At 36.0% G+C, this 19,187-nt stretch overlaps 2 protein-coding genes and 1 long non-coding RNA gene across 6 annotated transcripts; all 3 read left to right on the plus strand.

The window, feature by feature from the left end:
• Positions 1-200: 200 nt before the first annotated feature.
• LOC125493419 (uncharacterized) lies at positions 201-1,068 on the plus strand. Its single transcript, XR_007269977.2, has 2 exons — positions 201-373; positions 569-1,068. It is a non-coding gene; the product is annotated as an uncharacterized LOC125493419 (long non-coding RNA).
• A 3,411-nt stretch (positions 1,069-4,479) lies between these two features.
• Positions 4,480-10,961, plus strand: LOC104903987 (probable alkaline/neutral invertase B). 4 transcript variants are annotated; one of them, XM_010692148.4, is made up of 5 exons: positions 4,480-4,654; positions 5,843-6,347; positions 6,673-7,104; positions 8,798-9,356; positions 10,353-10,961. In XM_010692148.4, the coding sequence occupies exons 2-5, from the start codon at positions 5,901-5,903 to the stop codon at positions 10,646-10,648; spliced, it is 1,734 nt and encodes a 577-aa protein (XP_010690450.1). In that variant the 5' UTR covers positions 4,480-4,654; positions 5,843-5,900; the 3' UTR covers positions 10,649-10,961. The 4 variants fall into 4 exon arrangements, with proteins under 4 accessions (XP_010690450.1, XP_048492578.1, XP_010690448.1 ...); XM_048636621.2 differs by lacking the exon at positions 4,480-4,654 and adding an exon at positions 4,670-4,874 and having other exon boundaries at positions 5,900-6,347; XM_010692146.4 differs by lacking the exon at positions 4,480-4,654 and adding an exon at positions 4,671-4,874.
• A 777-nt stretch (positions 10,962-11,738) lies between these two features.
• LOC104903988 (uncharacterized) lies at positions 11,739-18,375 on the plus strand. The gene is made up of 6 exons (XM_010692151.3): positions 11,739-12,254; positions 14,017-14,216; positions 15,624-15,764; positions 15,849-15,929; positions 17,693-17,817; positions 18,062-18,375. The coding sequence occupies exons 1-6, from the start codon at positions 12,032-12,034 to the stop codon at positions 18,108-18,110; spliced, it is 819 nt and encodes a 272-aa protein (XP_010690453.1). The 5' UTR covers positions 11,739-12,031; the 3' UTR covers positions 18,111-18,375.
• Positions 18,376-19,187: the final 812 nt, after the last annotated feature.

A 19,187-nucleotide genomic window follows, 5' to 3' on the forward strand; every position in this document is an offset into this window, starting at 1 on the left:
AAAAAAACGATTATATATATATATATAGGCATGGGATCTTGTGAAAACCACTAACTAATCTGAAAACTGAAAACAAGCAATCTCAACTGTTAGATTATCTATAGTATAATCTAACGGACGAAATTCACAGATGATTTTGAGCAAAAAATCGAGCGCTTTCTTTCTCTCAGAGCAAAATTCCAGATCAACTTTCTCTCTCCTTTCCTCTCTCCTCTGTTTATCTTGTGAAACTCAGAAACTTTCTCTCTCCTCTCTCCTTTCTCCTTCGTTTATTCCAGATCAAACTTTCTCTCTCCTCTTCTCCTCTCTCCTTTCTCCTTCGTTTATTCCAAATCAAAATTCCAGATCAAGCGAATTCCAGATTAAAATTCGAGTAAGATTTTCTCTGTTTTTTGGTTTTAGATTTAGTTTATTTTCATTTACAATTTTTTGGAAGTAAAATCAATTGAGATTTTATTCTAAAATTGATCGAGTTTTCTTGAGGTTTCATCTAAAATCTATTGTTGATTGAATCTGTATTTCTTGAGTCTAAATTTCAAAATGACTACATCTACTAATACTCTTGCAGTTGATCCAACCGCTGTTCTTGGTAGTGTAAAATCGAGGTTTTGTTTGCTCTTCATGGTCGGATCTGGACAACTTCGCAGCGGTGTTGTTTGTTTTGGATGGTGCCACGGTGGTGCTCATGTGTTTTGGGTTAATTAACCAAAAGTTACCCTAAAAATGGTAAAAGTTACCCTAAAAATGGTAATAGTTATTCTTATAAGGAGCCACATAAATGATATCCTGAAACAGATATATTGAAGGTGCTTCTCACTGCAGCGGCTCGATGAATTTGCTGTCTTCAGTGTCTTATACTTGGTGACTGGCGAGAGAAAGAGAGGCAAGCTAGAAGGAAGTGGAACATCTTGTTAAGATTGTGAATTGCTCCCTTCTCCTTCTCGTCTGTTTTTTTTAGCTTTTGTGATTTTTTTTGCATTTCTTGTTAATGTATGGTTGTCTAATTCTGTATTTATCTGTGTGATTATTATGTTTGAACTTTTGATTTATCACTAATTACTTTACTAATTTAGTGTTTTTAGATTTATAGTTCAGCTTTCTGATTAGTATGAGATGTTAATACTTTGGCTTTCTGACTGGATTGTTTTTGCAGTATTCAGTATTAGTATATTATGGCGCCTAATGGAAAGACTAGTAATACCATCCAAGAATCTTTGTTTTCATGTATATGTATTAGGACTAGTTGGGAAGAGCAGTTCTTCGTGTATGTGACTGTATTTTTGGTAGTAAGCCGAATTTGTATATCTGATTTATTAATGGACTCTGCTAGTTATTTCACTCGTGCATTTTAAGGCCAGTTTATGGAGATTCAAAAAAAAAAATAGTTATTCTTATAATAAATAAAGTTACTCTAAAAATGGTAAAAGTTACCCTAAAAGTGGTAATAGTTACTCTTATAATAAATAAAGTTATCCTTGAAATATGTAGAACTACCCTTGATATAATAAAGTTACCCCAAAATTGGCAAAAGTTACTCTAAAAGTGTTAAAAGTTACCCTAAAGGGGTTAAAAGTTACCTTGTTTTCAGTTTTCAGATTAAGAGTTGTTTTCAGCGGATATATATATATAATATATATATTTTGGGGTGATGGGTCCAAAAAATATTATTCATATCCAACCCGGTCCACCACCCGATCACACCCATCACCTACCAGTCACCCGCTTCACGTGGTTATGACCCATTTATTTAGGGCGAGTGGGTGGAAAAGCGACATTAGGCTATGAGGAAAGTCACAATAATTAAATCAAATCCACTCACATAAAATCTTGATTTTATGTTGATCTACCATAGTACAACAACAAAGAAATAGAACTATAACAAACAATTTTTCAAATCTAAGACTGAATGGCAGGTAAAATTACGAAAAAAAGATACTAGGATCACATGTTGACTACGGAAAGAAAGTCAGCCTTACTTGATTAACACGATACAAATCGACCCCAACCGCTTGCAACTGGGTTGATCAACCCGACTCGATGCTGACATGAGCCATTATTCTCGTATTCGGTCCAAAAATTGCATGAACTCGAGACGGGCCTGAACTCGAATAGACCCCAACCCAAATCGAGAACAAAGGTGATATGAACGCGACTCGATCTGAAATGACCCAACCAATACCTGGCTTGTATAAAAATTCTACCGAGTGGCGAGTACAAACAACTAGGGGTGTTCGCGGTTTGGGTTGGTGCGGTTTGGGATGTAACCCAACCCAAACCGCAAATATACGATTTCGCATTTTTCCAACCCAAACCGCACCACACTTTTGCCCAAACCAACCCAAACCAAACCGCGCAAAACGGTTTGGTGCGGTTTGGTTTGCGGTTTAACCATTTTTTCCTCCGCAATATTAATTTTATAATCTAAGAGTAAAACTTTTTTTTAATAAGAGTCCAAATAGATATAAAGCTGGCTTCATAATTAAACATAAATAATGATTTATCAAAAATGTTAATGTTCTTTACCTCAAACTTCTTTTTTCAGTTTTATACTTGTATACCACCTTGTCAAGTGTAATTAATATTATTATTTTTAAAAGTATATAGAATTGCGGTTTGCGGTGCGGTTTTGGTTTACAAAAATTAAAACCCAACCCAAACCGCAAACCGCGGTTTGCTTGAAATCATAACCCAAACCGCAATTTTGAAACCGCAAACCAACCCAAACCGCGAAAAAACGGTTTGGGTTGCGGTTTGGTGCGGTCCAGACCGCACTTTGAACAGCCCTACAAACAACCAACAACGAATTGCCAAACGATGACCAGTAGTTCATGTTGTCCAACGGCTGAAGTTGGCCTCCATGCAGCCATATTACGTCAGCTATGTGTTGGATCAAACGCACCGTACACGTGCATGATTCCAACTGCAGAAACTCAACCTCGGTCCTCAGTATTTTGGTTGCTTTCTTGAAAAAGGACATATACTGACATCCATCACACATGCATCTTGCTTTCTTCCTAACACCCTCCCCCCATCCTAATCAACCAATTTGGGATAATCTTTTACTTCAAAACTTCAAAAAAATCAAACTTTACATTCAAAAAAGACATACAAAAACAATATGATTGCTCTACTTATTTAGGAAAAAGTTGCTAACATATTATATTGTTAACTTGTTCCCCATTTCTTTTGATTCAATCCATTTTTCTTGCTAGATGTTTTCAAAAGATTTTCTCATATTAATATAAAAATAACTAATAAACAATCATAATTTTATTTTTATAATCTTTATATTTGTCCTATATTTTTAAATCTTTTATCAACTCTATCTTATAGATAATTTTAAAAAATTAATTTTAATTAGAAAACATACGAAAAAAAAAATTAGGAGTTACATCTGTTGTACAAATACTTTACATCTTCTTATTTTCGCCCATTTTTAAAAGTTATTCTTTTATGGATATATTCTATTTTTAAGTTACTTTATTAAGAATTTCACTCTTTATTAATCGAACAAATGAATAACTTTGATTTGCTTAAATACACTCATATTTCCAAACAATTTTAATTTCTCTTATTATAAAGAACCCAGTTGTAACTAATTCACTCATTTAAGTGGTCATTATATTTTGAATGACAAAGAAAGTCTTATATAATAGATGTATAATTACACCACAACTGTGCGGTAGTCGTCCTTATACCACAAGTATATGCACCTGGATGATGCATGTATGTATCATGTTTTATCCTGCATAAATGTTACATATGCTGATATCAAATATTATACATACATAGATACTTTGAGAATTGAGATGAGTAGCATACTTGATATCCAAAGAGAACCTATGTCAAAGATTAAGAGCAATTAATAACACATCATTAGATTATGTGAAAATTAAATTAATGTACCATCATCAAAGAGTGATCATTTTGAAATTGAGTCATACCTAATATCTAACCATCTTGTCAATGAGGTCATACATCTAATGATTAATCCCTTAAAACCTATGGGAAATATATATTTCTAATGTTTATATTGTCTTAAAATATTTCTTATCAATTACTCCCTCGTCTCAATTTAGTTGCTACATTTACTTTATCACACTTTACGAGATGCGACTTCAAACACCAATATCTTGAGTTACATATATGAAAAAAATTATAAAAATCATATATAAATACAAATTGGGACGAATCAAACAACATCCAACATGACTATGTTTTTTCTTACGTATATGGAGTAAAAGATAGTCAAAGTTATGACGTGAATAGTGTCTACAGTCAAAATGTAGCAACTAAATTGGGACGGAGGAGTAATTATAAGAATTCAATCCAATCTTATCAATCAAAAAATAAATTGACCATTTTCTAAAGAAATTAGTAAAAAGGGAATATTTGAACTTAGAACTTTGGACCACTACATTTCTTATTCTACGAAAAACAAGCATATAATCTTTATGAAATTTCATTATTCTATAAAAAGTACCATTTCAATAATTTGTTTAACCTAGTTTTGCTCACATCACTTTCCATGTAAAGACATCTTTCTGAAAACAAATTTATAAACATTTCTCTGAAACTTGAAAGATGAAAGAAAGTGAGCGTACGCCAGAGATTTGTCCTTTCGCATAGTCCAAAGTCACCAGAGTGGAAATTGGTGAATATTTACAATTTACAATTTACATGGGTTTTTGATCATTTCACTTAATTACCCTCCTTTATTTGTTTATGAATTTTGTAAAAAAATTAATGGAGATTTGAATTTTGTAAAAATATAATTTTTACTTCTATAAATATTTCACTTTGTATGGTGGGATCCGTTTCTTTTCTCTCTCCATTTATTGCACAAGTGAAGTTGGTAGGGTGGTTTTCCTAAGGTCAGTCTCAATCATCTTTGATTCATTTTTAGTCATTTTTGACAGCTGATTTATGATGTTTAATTAGTATGCCTTTTTTGGGTACTTCAATCATGCAAAATCCTGTTCTGGGTAATTTTTGTTTTTGGTTGATTGTGTAGTTTTAAGTGTTTGTGATTCACTTTCTTAGTTTCATATACTCATTTTTGAGTATGATGTGAGTTTATAGTTTTCCAACTGTTTTTCATGCATGCAAATTTGTGTTTTATGTTAACAACCCTGGAAAAAGTTGATTGATCCCTGTATGTGTTTTGGACAATTTATGATGATATTTGTGAAAATGTTCATTTTTTCTGTAAGAATGAGGTTAAAGTTTTGATTTTTGACATAAAAAACTCCTGAATGTTTCCCTGAAGTTGTTCTCAAATCTGAAGAATCTTGTCAGAACTCACCATATGAGAACTTGTTAGTGTAGTTTGTAAGTTAGATTGTTTCTGGGTGTCTGAGATTCCTATGTAAAAGCCATTTTAATGCCAAACTGAATCATAAGTGCAGTATATACACAATTTGAAGAAAATGTTGTGTCTCTATTGTACTGATTTGATACTGATGTTGCAACATTTCTGTTCAGACAATTAATTAAGTAGAAGTGTTGCAGTAGCTAAGCTAAATGTAAATTGCTGTAATTGTTGTGAATGAAAATGGTCAAATTGTTTCGAATCAGGTGTTTAGTTTAGATAAGAACATCATAGGGGAGGTTTTTGGTATTGATTGATACTGTGAATCCATGTAAAGTGCTCTTAAATTTTGCTTGTGAATCTTCCAAGTAGTTCTACGGAAGCTCGAATTTCTGTTCAACATTACACCTGCTTTAGTTTGGTTTGATTCTGTTGATGCTTTTCATATGCTGATATCCTGCTCAATTGTGTGCTTTTTGAGGTTTTAGAAGCTAAATAGGATTGAGGTATATTTTCATGGTTTCTATGCAGGTTCCCGTGACATAATTCAGCATCAGATTTCATCTCTTTAACTTTTTTGTCTTTAAGAATGTACGGGCTATCAGTGGAAGTTCCACAGAATGGAAATATAAGCCCGTGTGATGTATCATGCGCATTAGATGAAACTGAAGATTGTGATTTAGCAAAGCTATTGGATAAGCCACGGACCTTGACTATGGAGAACAGACAAAGATCCCTTGATGAAAGGTCTCTTGGTGACTTTCTCATGTCTCCTCGGATGTCTACAAGAAATGCTGATAATATTTCTCGTTTAAGTGATCATCTAGAAAATGTTTTTGGATCTGGTCGGCGATCTGGTATCAACACCCCGAGGTCTGGTTTCAGTACCCCTAGATCGCATTCTAGCTTTGAGCCTCACCCCATTGTTGGTGAAGCCTGGGATGCATTGCGACGTTCTTTGGTTTATTTTCGTGGTCAACCTGTTGGGACTATTGCAGCCTCCGATTATTCCGAGGAAAAACTCAACTATGATCAGGTGAATACCTAATGCTTATTTGTCCTTTCAACTTCTTTTATTTTTATCCCATAAGATATTGAACATATATGGGATGCTGCGTGATTGAAGCCTCATAAATGATCTGCTAGGTTAAAGTGCGAACTTGGATGGTTTGTTTAATCACATACGAATTCTGATGATCCTGTTATAAGTAAAAGTGGGTGCACAACTGGCTAATTATATGATTGTTATAGTCTGGTCACATCCTCTTATAATGAACATTTCTGCTTCTAGGCAAATTAAATTTTTTGGAAGTACTGCAATTCGAATTTAGACGAAGGTCTAACCGCATTGTTTCCTATAGGTCTTTGTAAGAGATTTTGTTCCAAGTGCATTGGCTTTTCTGATGAATGGGGAACCTGAAATTGTTAAAAATTTCCTTCTGAAAACACTTCGCCTACAATCATGGGAGAAAAAGATAGACCGGTTTCAACTAGGGGAAGGAGTGATGCCAGCTAGCTTTAAAGTATTTCATGATCCAGTGAGAAACCATGAGACTTTGATTGCAGACTTTGGCGAAAGTGCAATAGGAAGAGTTGCCCCCATTGATTCAGGGTTCTGGTGGATCATATTGCTTCGAGCATACACAAAAAGTACAGGAGATACTTCTTTAGCTGAAAAGCCAGAATGCCAGAAGGGTATGCGCCTCATTCTCAGCTTGTGTCTTTCTGAGGGTTTTGATACATTTCCAACTCTTCTCTGTGCTGATGGTTGCTGCATGATTGATCGTAGAATGGTAAGCTCCTTCTAATAAAATAAGCTTGCTCTGCTGTTCCCTCATGGTTTTTGATTATTTTTGCAACTGCATATGCTTAGTGACATTCATATATGAAGGTAGCGGGGTGGGGAGGGATTTCAGTCTTTTGTGTAGTTTTCATTTGAATACGAGTTCTTTTTAGAAAATTGAGTGCAATGTGAATAAAATAAAGCTGGCTGTTCCATCCTTAGTTTGAAGTGTCAAAAAAAGCTTCCATCTCGATTCTAGTTGTTGCGGAGTTGTAACTCTTGTGTTGCATCTTCATATCTTCAAGTTCGTATTGTATCAGACTACCAGTGCTTGTATTGCAAAAGTACAAGTTTATGTACCCAACATAGGTAAAACAGGAAAATTTAAACAGGGAAGAAAACTCCTCCCATAGCATTCTTGGTCTATAATTTTTTAGATATCTGAATTGAGACGTTATATTGACTTTTTGGCAGCAGGACTGAATCAGATCATCAACCCAAAACAATTTTGGACTTATGAACTGTAGAGAAGGAAGTGACTTGATTATTTTTTAGATTAGTTTGGCTTGTGTTCATCTTAATGTGACTGGAGAGGATATATAGAAGAGAGAGCTCTTCCACTGGTCTGCGGTCTTGAAACCAGTATCATGATGACATGCTCACATAATTTACCATGGCTTTAATTTGAGATGAAAGGCTGGTTTGGTTGGACCAACAGAAATAAAATGTGTATGATCATGTTCTAGGCCTCATTTTCTTGACCCTGCTTCATTAACAATAGAAGTCCTTGGCTGCAGTAACAATGTACAAGCTGACCCCGTTATTTTAGAAAATGTACTCACTCTATTCTAGCTGGGGTATGAAGTTGATAGTCTTGATACTAAGTGAGGTTTTACTGCATTTTGATGTTAAAAAGGATTTGACTAACAAGTAACAAGAGGTTAAATCAGATCATCGTACCTGAAAGCATATTTAACCATAATAAGAGGCTAAAGTTGCCATTTTATAAGCCTCAAATTTTTTCTCCATGCTTCATGATTCTCTACCTCGAAGATCGAAGTTAACTCCTGTCTTAAGTACAAACATACTTATTTGGATCTTCTCTCTGATACATGCTTGTTCATCTTAACTATTAACTTTCTGAACTATCTACTTGGATTTAACACTGAAGGTGCCTGGCTTTGATCAACTCTAGGTTTGATCTGCATAGATGCTAATGCTCTTATGGATTTTGACGTTTGTGTACCTGTAAAAATGTGTTAATGTCTTGAACTATGATCAGAAAATCGCCATCCTCTAGGCATATACTTGACTTTAGCCCTGTTAGTTGGCAATTAAGAATATATTACTGTATGAGAGGTAATCCACACCCATTTATTCAGAGCCGCAGGTGATATCGGGACTGGGGAGCGATAATTCTGTGTTGCTGCAAAACCTGTCAGATAATTGAACTGGGAGAATTTTGGCCTTGTAGATATAACATCAATGTGTTCCTTTTCTAAATTTTGGTTTAATATAAGTTATTAAGCTATACTTTAGAAACTGGGAAACCATCTAGCAATTACTTTCCATGTTTTACTCCAGTGTTTTCTGTCATTCTGTTGGCATGCTTATATGCTCTGAGTACTTGTTTCTCAAACTACTTATACCATGTTCCTGCTAATATGCTTCCTGATATTCTTGTTAATTTTTGTGGAGTATAGGGTGTTTATGGATATCCACTCGAAATCCAAGCCTTGTTCTTCATGGCTTTAAGGTGTGCTTTACTTTTGCTTAAGCAAGATGACGAGGGGAAGGATTGCATTGAGCGGATAGTTAAGCGTCTCCATGCTTTGAGCTTCCACATGAGAACTTACTATTGGATGGACTTCAAGCAGCTTAATGATATATATCGATACAAAACAGAAGAGTACTCTCATACTGCTGTAAACAAATTTAATGTGATGCCAGATTCTCTTCCTGAATGGGTCTTTGATTTCATGCCATGTCGTGGTGGATACTTCATTGGAAATGTCAGCCCGGCAAAGATGGATATCCGTTGGTTTTGCTTAGGAAACTGTATTGCAATCCTTTCATCCTTAGCCACAGCGGAACAATCCACCGCTATCATGGATCTTATAGAAGCAAGGTGGGACGAATTGGTTGGTGAGATGCCATTAAAAGTTTGCTATCCTGCCATAGAGAGCCATGATTGGCGCATTATAACAGGATGTGACCCTAAGAACACCAGATGGAGCTATCATAATGGGGGATCCTGGCCAGGTATACGTCTTTTCCTCTGTTTTTTGGGTTCAACAGCACAATCTTTATACTATGATGTACACATGCTGCTTCAAATATGCACGCGTGTAGCATACGCTTATCCGGAGAGCATGATTCTCTGTGCGTACAATAGAAGAGGGGGATCATTTGCTTTTTAATTAAGCAAGTAGTTTGTAACATGGTGAGAAAGTCTTACAATAGCAAATTGTGGGAATATTTAGTTCATTTTGTCAGGGAAAAGAGCAGTTTTAGAAGTGCCTTATTTAGCTGTCCTTGCCATTTTACTTCTTTTGTTATCTATCCTACTGCTGGCCATGGCAGAGTCCAACCTAGTTATTTCCTGTCTGTTCTTAGTAATGATCTCTACTTGTCTAGGCAGGTCAGGGCTAAGATCACATACGTTAAACGTAGACCAATTTAGACCCTATCGGCAGATTTATGCTAGGTGATGGTGTTTAATTGTTATGTACTTATGTAGCTCTTTATACTCTTTTAGTCTCTCCATCTTGAGTTTGTTGTCACCTTATCCTTTTTCCCAACCCTCATAATTAAGGATTTGACAAGAGCTTATAGAGGGACCCTTTATAACGCGAGTGACTCGGACTCGGGCCATGTATATCTTCTTTTATCATATCTAAGTAGTGACATTTGGCATATTAATTAGGAACCTAATCATACACCATGACTGTTCAAGCCTGGAAAGGTGTGCAATGTATATAAAAGTTTAAAAATTAGGGAAATTAGATTTTCCTTTCAAGAAGAAATAGTTTCTAATAGGATACACATAGGTACTCCAATAGAGGAAAAGTTATCAAGGGCCTTCTTAGGAAGTGAAATTTATCCTACCAAAAAGATCTTTTAGCTTTGACATACTATATAGATATTGACTACTAGTTCTCGACATGAGTATATAAAGAAAGATCTTTTACTCGTCTCTTCTTAAGCTCTATTTAGGTGCCTATTATGTAACTGAACTGCACACTTTTGTCGTTGCAGTGCTCTTATGGCTCCTAATAGCCGCATGCATCAAAACTGGACGCCCGCTGATTGCCAGACGTGCCATTGAACTTGCAGAGGCTCGGTTATTGAAAGACAACTGGCCCGAGTATTATGACGGGAAGCAGGGAAGATACGTTGGGAAGCAAGCGCGGAAGTTTCAGACATGGTCTGTTGCTGGTTATCTGGTGGCAAAGATGATGTTAGAGGACCCTTCACATTTGGGTATGATTTCTCTCGAGGAAGATAAACAGATGAAGCCTGTCATGAAAAGATCAGCTTCCTGGACCACCTAATTCAAGAATCTTTCTTCTAATTAGCTTAGGTGTGTAGATCCTAGTTCATTGTAAACCATAATGTGAGACTACTTTGCTTTTTGTCTTCTTTGTAAATGCATTTATCTTGCTTAGGTGATTCCCTTCCCATGATCAGTCGCAAATTATATTATATTACGTGACTTTGTGCACGACGCATGTGATTCACGCACTAGCTAGGTGCTATGCACACCAAGATGATCTGGTGCGTGTGATGCATGCGTTGGAGGTGTATACGCTACTGTGTTCTTTGCACTTGGTTGCTTAATATACAAACTGCTGATTTATGGTGCTATATTGAAGGGTCGATTCGAAGGAGGCCATTACCTAGAAATAAATTTGTTTATCGGATTATTCAATTTTCAGCCATTTCCTTTTCTTTTTTTTGTACGCGACGATGTGTGACAAACCTACCTCTTTTTCTTTTCAGGTTTTTCGGTAAGATACAACCAAATAAGATAGTTTTTTGTTGTGAAAGACCTAATATAAGAACTTTCGGCAAAGAAGTCAAAATTTGGTGTATGTTGGACTTGAGTTAGATTTTACATCACTTTTTAAGCAACAAAAGAGTATTTTTTGTGAAATATAAAATATTCATTCGTTGTATTTAAAATGAAACAGAGGAAGTACTTAATATCACGAAGATTAGAGTTTTACTAACAACTATACAAACATGCTACCCTACCCATAAGCTCAATTTCTTATGGAATCCATTTTTTTTTTTTAGGATTCGAATAATATATTTCTTTATATCAGATGCAAATCGAATTCAATTAACATCCCTTACTTATCTGACAACAAACATGTCCGTTCTTTAGCTTTTCCCTATTCTTTATTACACTTTTTCCTATGTGTAACATTAACAAATCACTTTTCTATTTATAAATTAATTACTCTCCAATATTAATACTATTTTATCTAATTATAGAAAATAAAAGTTGTGGAATCACTTTTCTCTTAAATTTCCTCCTCCCTTTTTCACTTTATATATATATCACTTTTCACCTTTTTTTTTACCATGTGTAAAAATCCAATTCAATTCTATCCAACATAATACAAGAGTCCAACACAAGTCCCTCAATTAACAAACAAAACACTCCTTCATTCCTTCAATCTCTCAAAATCCACTAAAATAAAAACTTGCCTTATTTTACTCCTCCATAATCAATGGACAATCTCTAGCTAATCAATACTTTTTTCTCTCTCCTCAATCACACAACCATTACACTCCCACCTTCTCCATTCTCTCTCCTCAATCTAAATCAATCCGCCATTAATTTAGCTGAAGAATCAAGCAAAAGAACCGCAATTTTCACAGCGATTAGCAAACCCTAGAAATCGAAAAAATCCCCAAATTTGATCAAGATGAGGCCGCAAAGAAGGCCGATCCAGACAGTAATGGCGTGGTTAAGACGTCAACCGCCGAAAGTGAAGGCTTTTCTTGCGGTGGTTGCTGGAATGGCGGCGTTAGTTTTGTTGCGAGCAGTTGTTCGAGACCATGATAATCTCTTTGTTGCTGCTGAAGCTGTTCATGCTATTGGTATAGCTGTTCTTATTTACAAACTTACTAAGGAGAAAACTTGCGCTGGTAAATTTTTCTCTGTTTTTTTTGTTATTATATTGGAAAGTGTATTTTTTTTTTGCAATATAATTTCATCAATTAAGATATCAGTTATTGTTGTTGCAATTTATGAACTAGGGCTATGATTTTTTGGTTAATTGAAAAAGTTTGTGGAACAATTGACTATGTACTAGTAAGAGAGTTTTTTTGGGCTGTAAAATACAAAATTATGAATCTGTTGCTTCATATGGTTGCTTCATATGGTGGTTAATTTATCTTTATTTTTTTAATTTATAAAAAGAAAAAAGAAATTATCTTTTTTTAGTATTGTTTTGGTAGAAGTGTTATTTTATCTGTAATTGTTTTTTTTTTGGGGGGGGGGGGGGGTGTGTTGCTTTCAGAGGATGTGAAAGTTTGTGATGATTTTTTGGGTTGTTTACATGCTGCTTGTGAATTGTGACGGTACCTGAAAAATGGAAAAGGAGATAATTCAAGTTTTTCCACATTTAAGTTGTTGGCCTTTGATGATGTTGGCATATTGAAAAGAGAATGTGAAAATTTCTTGTGGAGTAGATTATGTTGCAGTTGGGTTGGTTGAATGTGTGTGTAGATTGTCATGAGAATGAAATTGGTTGATGACGAGGGGCGGAGCCTATGAGTGATGGTAGTAGATGTCCATAATTCTTTAACTGTTTGACCAGAAGGAAGGATTTTACAGGGAGAAGAGAATGAGTTTCAAGCTGAACAAATTGTGGAATTTGCTAGCAGTGTGAAAGGAACAGCCTTGTGTTGAAGAAGTGAAATTGAATTTGAAATTGCAGAAATATCTGATTCGATGTTGTTGCATTTAGGAAATTCCTGTGAAGTTTTTACTGAATCACGCTTTTAAGGAGAGTAGTTGAGTGTTCGATTTTGATGCAAATACAGTGATGTATGTGTGTCATGGCTATCTTTTAAGTTCCTTGAGAGTGTTGTGAGTAGTACACTGTAGAGGCCGAGGTTACTCAGTGGGGAATGGGGATAAGCCTTATGTTCAATGGTCCTGGAGTTTGTTATGCCACAAATGGAGAGGATGGTTGTAGATTATCTTGAGAGGAATTCAGTTTTGAAAATCCATACATATGTTTCGGATTTACAGTTTTTTCCCGATGCTGATCTAGATCATAACAATTTTGGCTTGTTTCTACTATGTACACTCACATCTATCGGTACATTACAAAATGCCTTAATGAAGCAAGCCAAACTGATAACTCACTTGACAATAACAATAGAAAAAAGACTAAACTTTAATAACCTTTTAGAAAAGGCATTTTAAATTCTAAAAATGATTCATTGGCTCACCGAGCTTCTTTCCCACTGTTTTCGTGGAAAATTGTTCTGGCCAAAGCTCTCCATTAACTTTTGTTTTGAAGTTTGTCTTGCGGGGTTGGCTGGGGCACAAAAGACAGTGGTTTAAGTCAGTTTGCCAGAGTAAATCTATGACATATATAAGGTCATCTTTTTCAATTTAATTCCTCCATCAAATCCCTTCATTGGGGGGAGGGGGGAGTGTTGTTTATTTTTGGCAGTGGACCATATTTTATATGTTAAGAAGTTCTAAATGAAATATTATTGATTGGACCTCTTTATCTTCATTTTCTTTGAAGTTTGATCTTTCATTCAGTACCTTCTCCAAGATATGACAGACAAAATTGCCATCGTTCTGTTTTGAAGCTCTAGCTCCAGTCTTGAGTGGCTGAAAAGTCTGTTTTCTTTTCTGAATGCTTATTCCACTTTGGATGATTTGCAGGACTCTCACTGAAGTCACAAGAGCTAACAGCTATCTTCTTAGCTGTTAGGCTGTACTGCAGTTTCGTGATGGAATATGATATTCACACTCTGCTTGATTCAGCTACCTTGGTTTTTACATTGTGGGTCATCTATATGATTCGATTTAACTTAAGATCCACATATATGGAGGACAAGGACAACTTTGCTCTTTATTATGTGGTGAGTGAGCCTGCTACGAATACTTGGGCCATTATTACCCGTTGGTTTCATGAGCAGAGTGATCCAGATAAGCTGCTTTATTACTTTCTTGGCTCTCAGTTGTGTGTTTGTCAAGTGATCTGTTTCCAATGTGACATTGTTATTGTTGTTGCTGCTGCTGTTATTAATGATACCACATAGTTATTCTTGCTGTGCTTATTGCTTGTACGGCAATGCAGTAAGTGGATGTAGTATTGGTGATAGTTGCCTTACAATATTACTTGAGTGAAGGGTAGTAATGAGCATGAACTTAATTAGAAAACCAAGATGGACTTTTAGGTTTGCTCCTTTGCAATTTAGACATGCAGGGGGAAAAAACGCTGTCGCGTTGTCGCGGGAACGGCTTGTAACGGGGAATAGAACGTTTCGCGGGCGACGCGGCCTGATTTTTTTAGAAAAAATTCACATTAATACGTTCTAACCTTATTTGCATTGTTTTAGTTTATGAAGCATTATTACAACCTAATATAATCAAATCTATCAGACTATCATGTTTCATCAGCTATATAATTAAATCATAAAATATTTTTGGTGAATGTTTGAAAAGAACGGATGTAACGCGGCGAGTTTGCGTTATGGAACGGACAACGCGGCGAGGAGTATGTGATTTTTATTATGGCGTTCCGTAACCGGATTTCACGGAACGGCAAATTCAAAATCCGTTACAGAACGACCGTTTTGTAAAGGAACGGGAGAGTTTTAATTCAATTGCTGATTGCTTCCATCAAATTTTTGAGGTTCATGTGTTAATGCTTGGACATTGCAAGTCAAAAGGAATTTACAAATATAAGGGGTATAATTTTGTTAATGTTTAGTTCTGGAGAATTGGATATAATAATTGTGTCAACAAAAAATCTTGTTAACTATTTTTGGATGTATTGGCCCTTACCTTTGAGTAATTGTTGTTTTTTTCACATGTTCTATTATGTTCTAATAAGTAAGAGAACCAAAGTAGCTGTGAGTTGGTGGTGTCTTTTGGTGCTTCTGCTTATTCATAAGTGTATGCTCTTGTTGTTATTTAGAATGGCGACTTCTCTCACTCGCGGTGGTAAATGCACCCCTTATTCCAGCATTTTGTCTTAAGATGATAACAAATTAATTGCAGTTAGGGTGTTAAGTGGTAACATTTACAATGTTACATAACTTACATTGTACTTGACAACCATTACAACGTAAATTAACAAATATGAAGATTTCTGTTGATGCATTTTGAATTGATTTTGTACAATTTCCCTGGCTTTTATCCCAATAGCCCCAGTCTTCCGCTCTTCATGCCTTCAATTGCTCTTCTTTGTACTGTATGCCATTTGTTTTTGCTCCTAATTTTCTGCTTTTATTGACTGTGCTAATCTCTTTGATTTTCCGCAGTTAGTACCTTGTGCTGTATTAGCATTTCTTGTTCATCCATCAACTTCCCACAATATTTTAAACAGGATTTTGTGGGCATTTTGTGTATATCTAGAAGCTGCCTCTGTGCTGCCACAGCTACGAGTTATGCAAAATACAAAGGTACTGTATCTTGGAGAAATTTTCCCAAAATGATCTTTTTTTTTGGATGTTCTCCATCCCTGACTCTTTCATTCTATCTTTCAGATTGTTGAACCATTTACAGCACATTATGTGTTTGCGCTTGGAGTAGCTAGATTTTTGAGCTGTGCCCACTGGGTTCTTCAGGTTTGTTATCAAACTTGATTTCACAAGTCACAATTTTTCCTATATGAGGATTTTGACATGAACGTGTCTACTCTCTAGTCCCATGTATCCTATCTCTAAGTCAGTAATTAGAGAATAGGAGACAATAAAAAGGAAACGTATAAAGAAGTCTGAGCAATGGCACTGACCAGAACAGTAAAGTAAGGCAAAATAATGCGGGACTGCTATGAGGCGGTGCTTTCCCCCTAATCACTAGTGCATTGCGAAATAACCTTCCTGATTTAGGAATGCTGAAGAGTGAAGAATAGCCTATAGAATATCACTTGATGCAATAAATGTTTATCATAAAGATTTGAAATGTTCTAAGTGTTGGGATTACGCATCATAGGCGCTAAGAAATCGAACATTAAAGTATAATATACGGAGGAATAAAGAAATCACAGCAGTAAAGGACACACAAGTTTTAACGTGGAAACCCTTGAATAGGGAGAAAACCACGAACAATGCACTAGGACTTTTGAGTATGAGATGATGATACGAGAATTCTTAATCTCTCTAGACTCTCTAGATCTAAGAATAATAATCTCACTTCACATAATAAAATAACAATTGGCTTCACATTAAAGTATAATATACGGAGGAATAAAGAAATCAAAGCAGTAAAGGACACACAAGATTTAACGTGGAAACCCTTTAATAGGGAGAAAACCACGAACAATGCACTAGGACTTTTGAGTATGAGATAATGATACAAGGAGAATTCTTAATCTCTCTAGACTCTCTAGATCTAAGAATAATAATCTCACTTCGCATGGCATAATAAAATAACAATTGGCTTGCATATTTATACTAAGGGAACAAACTAGAATCCTGATCGAACTAGGAAACCAAAACAAACAACAAAGCTCACTTGCTGCACACTGCTGGCTTGGACACGGCTAACCCCGCAAGGGCCATGACCCCGCGGGAAGGCAGAACCTTCTGCCGACTGGACGCGTCAATCTCCGCGGGAACGGGCTGCTGGCCCGCTAGCGGTGGCGTGGCTTCTCTTCATCGCTACTCAGCTTGTGATGCTCGTCGCAACACGCTTGACGCAAGCACACCGTCATAAGCCTGTCGATGCACACAACACATGCTCAATCCCTTCATCGATACTCCGATGATCTTCAAACCATATCCAACACTAAGGTCAAACATTATTTGTTAGCAATATCTAGAGCATCTGATCCAGTAGCCTCTATTTGGCCTTATATTTGTGTAATTAGTAATTACTTGGTCCTCTTCCTTAATTATGAATTGAGATATTGGTTGTATATGAATCTGCTCTCATGTAATGCAGGGTTTGATGCTTTTGTTTGGCCTTTTCTTGTACTAATATGGTTGCATTTGGTAGCCTGTTGCTGATGCCATTATAGCATAGGATAACTATACTCTGTTGGCATCACCTGTCACCACCATCTTCCATGACCTGAATTGCCTTTACCAAGCATTCACTGATGTAACAAACCTATATTACCACTCACACAAAGCTCGGAGTATATGATCTGGTCTTTTATGAAAAATTGTGGATTGCTTTGCTTAGTGATGGTTTTCAAAGTTAATCAAAGACAATAAAGCGGGACAAGAAGCTGCTTCACCTACTACTAGCTGTCAACTGCTTGGCATAATTTATCGGTCAAAAGACCAGTTATAAGCATGCATGAACTTTTTTAATACAATCACAAATTGTAAAGGTACCTAATCATATGTTTCGAGCAATAATTGTTTATTGTAATCGTCATCAGGTACTGGACAGTCGTGGCCACCTTCTAACGGCGTTGGGATACGGATTATGGCCGTCCTTTGTTCTTATTTCGGAGATTGTGCAAACTTTTATTCTGGCAGACTTCTGTTATTACTATGTGAAAAGGTTGCACTTCTCGTTTCACTCCTTTATTATTACTCTTATTTGATTAAGAGTCTGGCTATTTGGGGGAACTGTGTTCCACAAACGTGAGAAGTGGCATGTTCGGTAAATCCACTGAGTGTGGGCCTTATACCACTTCCTTTTCTCTGTTCAGTGGAGAACAAGTTCACCTGTTAGCCTTTTTCTTTTGACTAATAGCACTCGGGGAGCTTAATATGTTAACTTGTCTGTTATTTGGCTCTTGCAGTATCTTTGGAGGGCAACTTGTCCTTCGTCTTCCCTCAGGAGTCGTGTAAACTACAGTTCATAGGAAGGAGGCTGCACCAACAGAAACGGTTTTCCAAAACTCAAGGATGGTTTTATTTGCTCATTCAGCCGGTCTTTGTACTCCATACAGGCTATCATGCGCTTCTAATGCTAGTGTGTGACTACTATAGCTTAATCCAGTAGGGGTTGTTTACAAGTTAGGGAAAGGAAAGCATTGGATCATTGTTGAACTAAACGATATTTATCTGGAATTAACATTTTTATATAGCATCAGAAACTCAGATTTGTCTTTTAGGTGACAGGAACATAACAGAGCAGACAAAATCTCTCCTTCTCTTGGCTTTCATTGTATGCTTCATGTGCTTGCGTCTGTATTTCATTAAAGAAGGAACTTTACGAGGAAGTATTAAGATCAAAAAGTGGATAACTGGTTATTATGAATACAATTGTTCAGAAATCAGCATTTTATGTGCCCTGGAAATTGAAACCTTTGTAAGCAAAACAACTCAAAGCTTAAGTGCCCAACACATTGGTTACAAGGAAAATTTATCATAACCGAATAACATTTAACGCAAATACCCATTGAGGATGTCTTGGGAGGAACAAAAATCTCACATGTGGGACAGTGGGAATCAGTCAAATGGGGTTCATCGTATCTACAACTTACTAATTACCATCATCCCCAAATTCTAGATGTCATGTTCACTCCATTCCACTTCAATTTTTGTCAAAGTGAAGTTATTTTTGCAATTTTGCTAACTAAAGTTGAATGAACTTTTTACCCATCTACAATAGGTCGGTAGCTTTTAAAATAAAGTTGAATGATTTTTGCTTAATTTTAGTAATTAAAATTGACTTTAGTTTATTGATTGAAAGGTGGGTCGAGGTCCTCTGCAACCAAATAGGTTAATTTGGCCCATTCTGACTTAGTTCTACTAGATATATTATTTCAAGCTATGATTTTTTAAAAACTAGCTGATTTTATGACCCATTTGTATTGGTGACTCAACCAAACTGTATCGCTTCGTGTGTTGGTTTTGTGATTCGTTTTCTATTTGTTTTTAGGCTTAGGCACAATTTGTCGATTTTGTCCCTACTCGCGCGTA

This window comes from Beta vulgaris, chromosome 9, assembly GCF_026745355.1.
Source record: "Beta vulgaris subsp. vulgaris cultivar EL10 chromosome 9, EL10.2, whole genome shotgun sequence".
Classification (NCBI taxonomy): Eukaryota; Viridiplantae; Streptophyta; class Magnoliopsida; order Caryophyllales; family Amaranthaceae; genus Beta; species Beta vulgaris.

Bases quoted from the DNA above. Each gene is read 5' to 3' on its own strand.
- LOC104903988 (XM_010692151.3), top strand. From the start codon at position 12,032: ATGAGGCCGCAAAGAAGGCCGATCCAGACAGTAATGGCGTGGTTAAGA. The intron at 14,217-15,623 runs GTGAGTGAGCCT...GATTTTCCGCAG, and splicing joins ACTTTGCTCTTTATTATGTG to TTAGTACCTTGTGCTGTATT. The intron at 15,930-17,692 runs GTTTGTTATCAA...AATCGTCATCAG, and splicing joins GTGCCCACTGGGTTCTTCAG to GTACTGGACAGTCGTGGCCA.
- LOC104903987 (XM_010692148.4), top strand. From the start codon at position 5,901: ATGTACGGGCTATCAGTGGAAGTTCCACAGAATGGAAATATAAGCCCG. The intron at 7,105-8,797 runs GTAAGCTCCTTC...TGTGGAGTATAG, and splicing joins GCATGATTGATCGTAGAATG to GGTGTTTATGGATATCCACT. The intron at 9,357-10,352 runs GTATACGTCTTT...TTGTCGTTGCAG, and splicing joins TAATGGGGGATCCTGGCCAG to TGCTCTTATGGCTCCTAATA.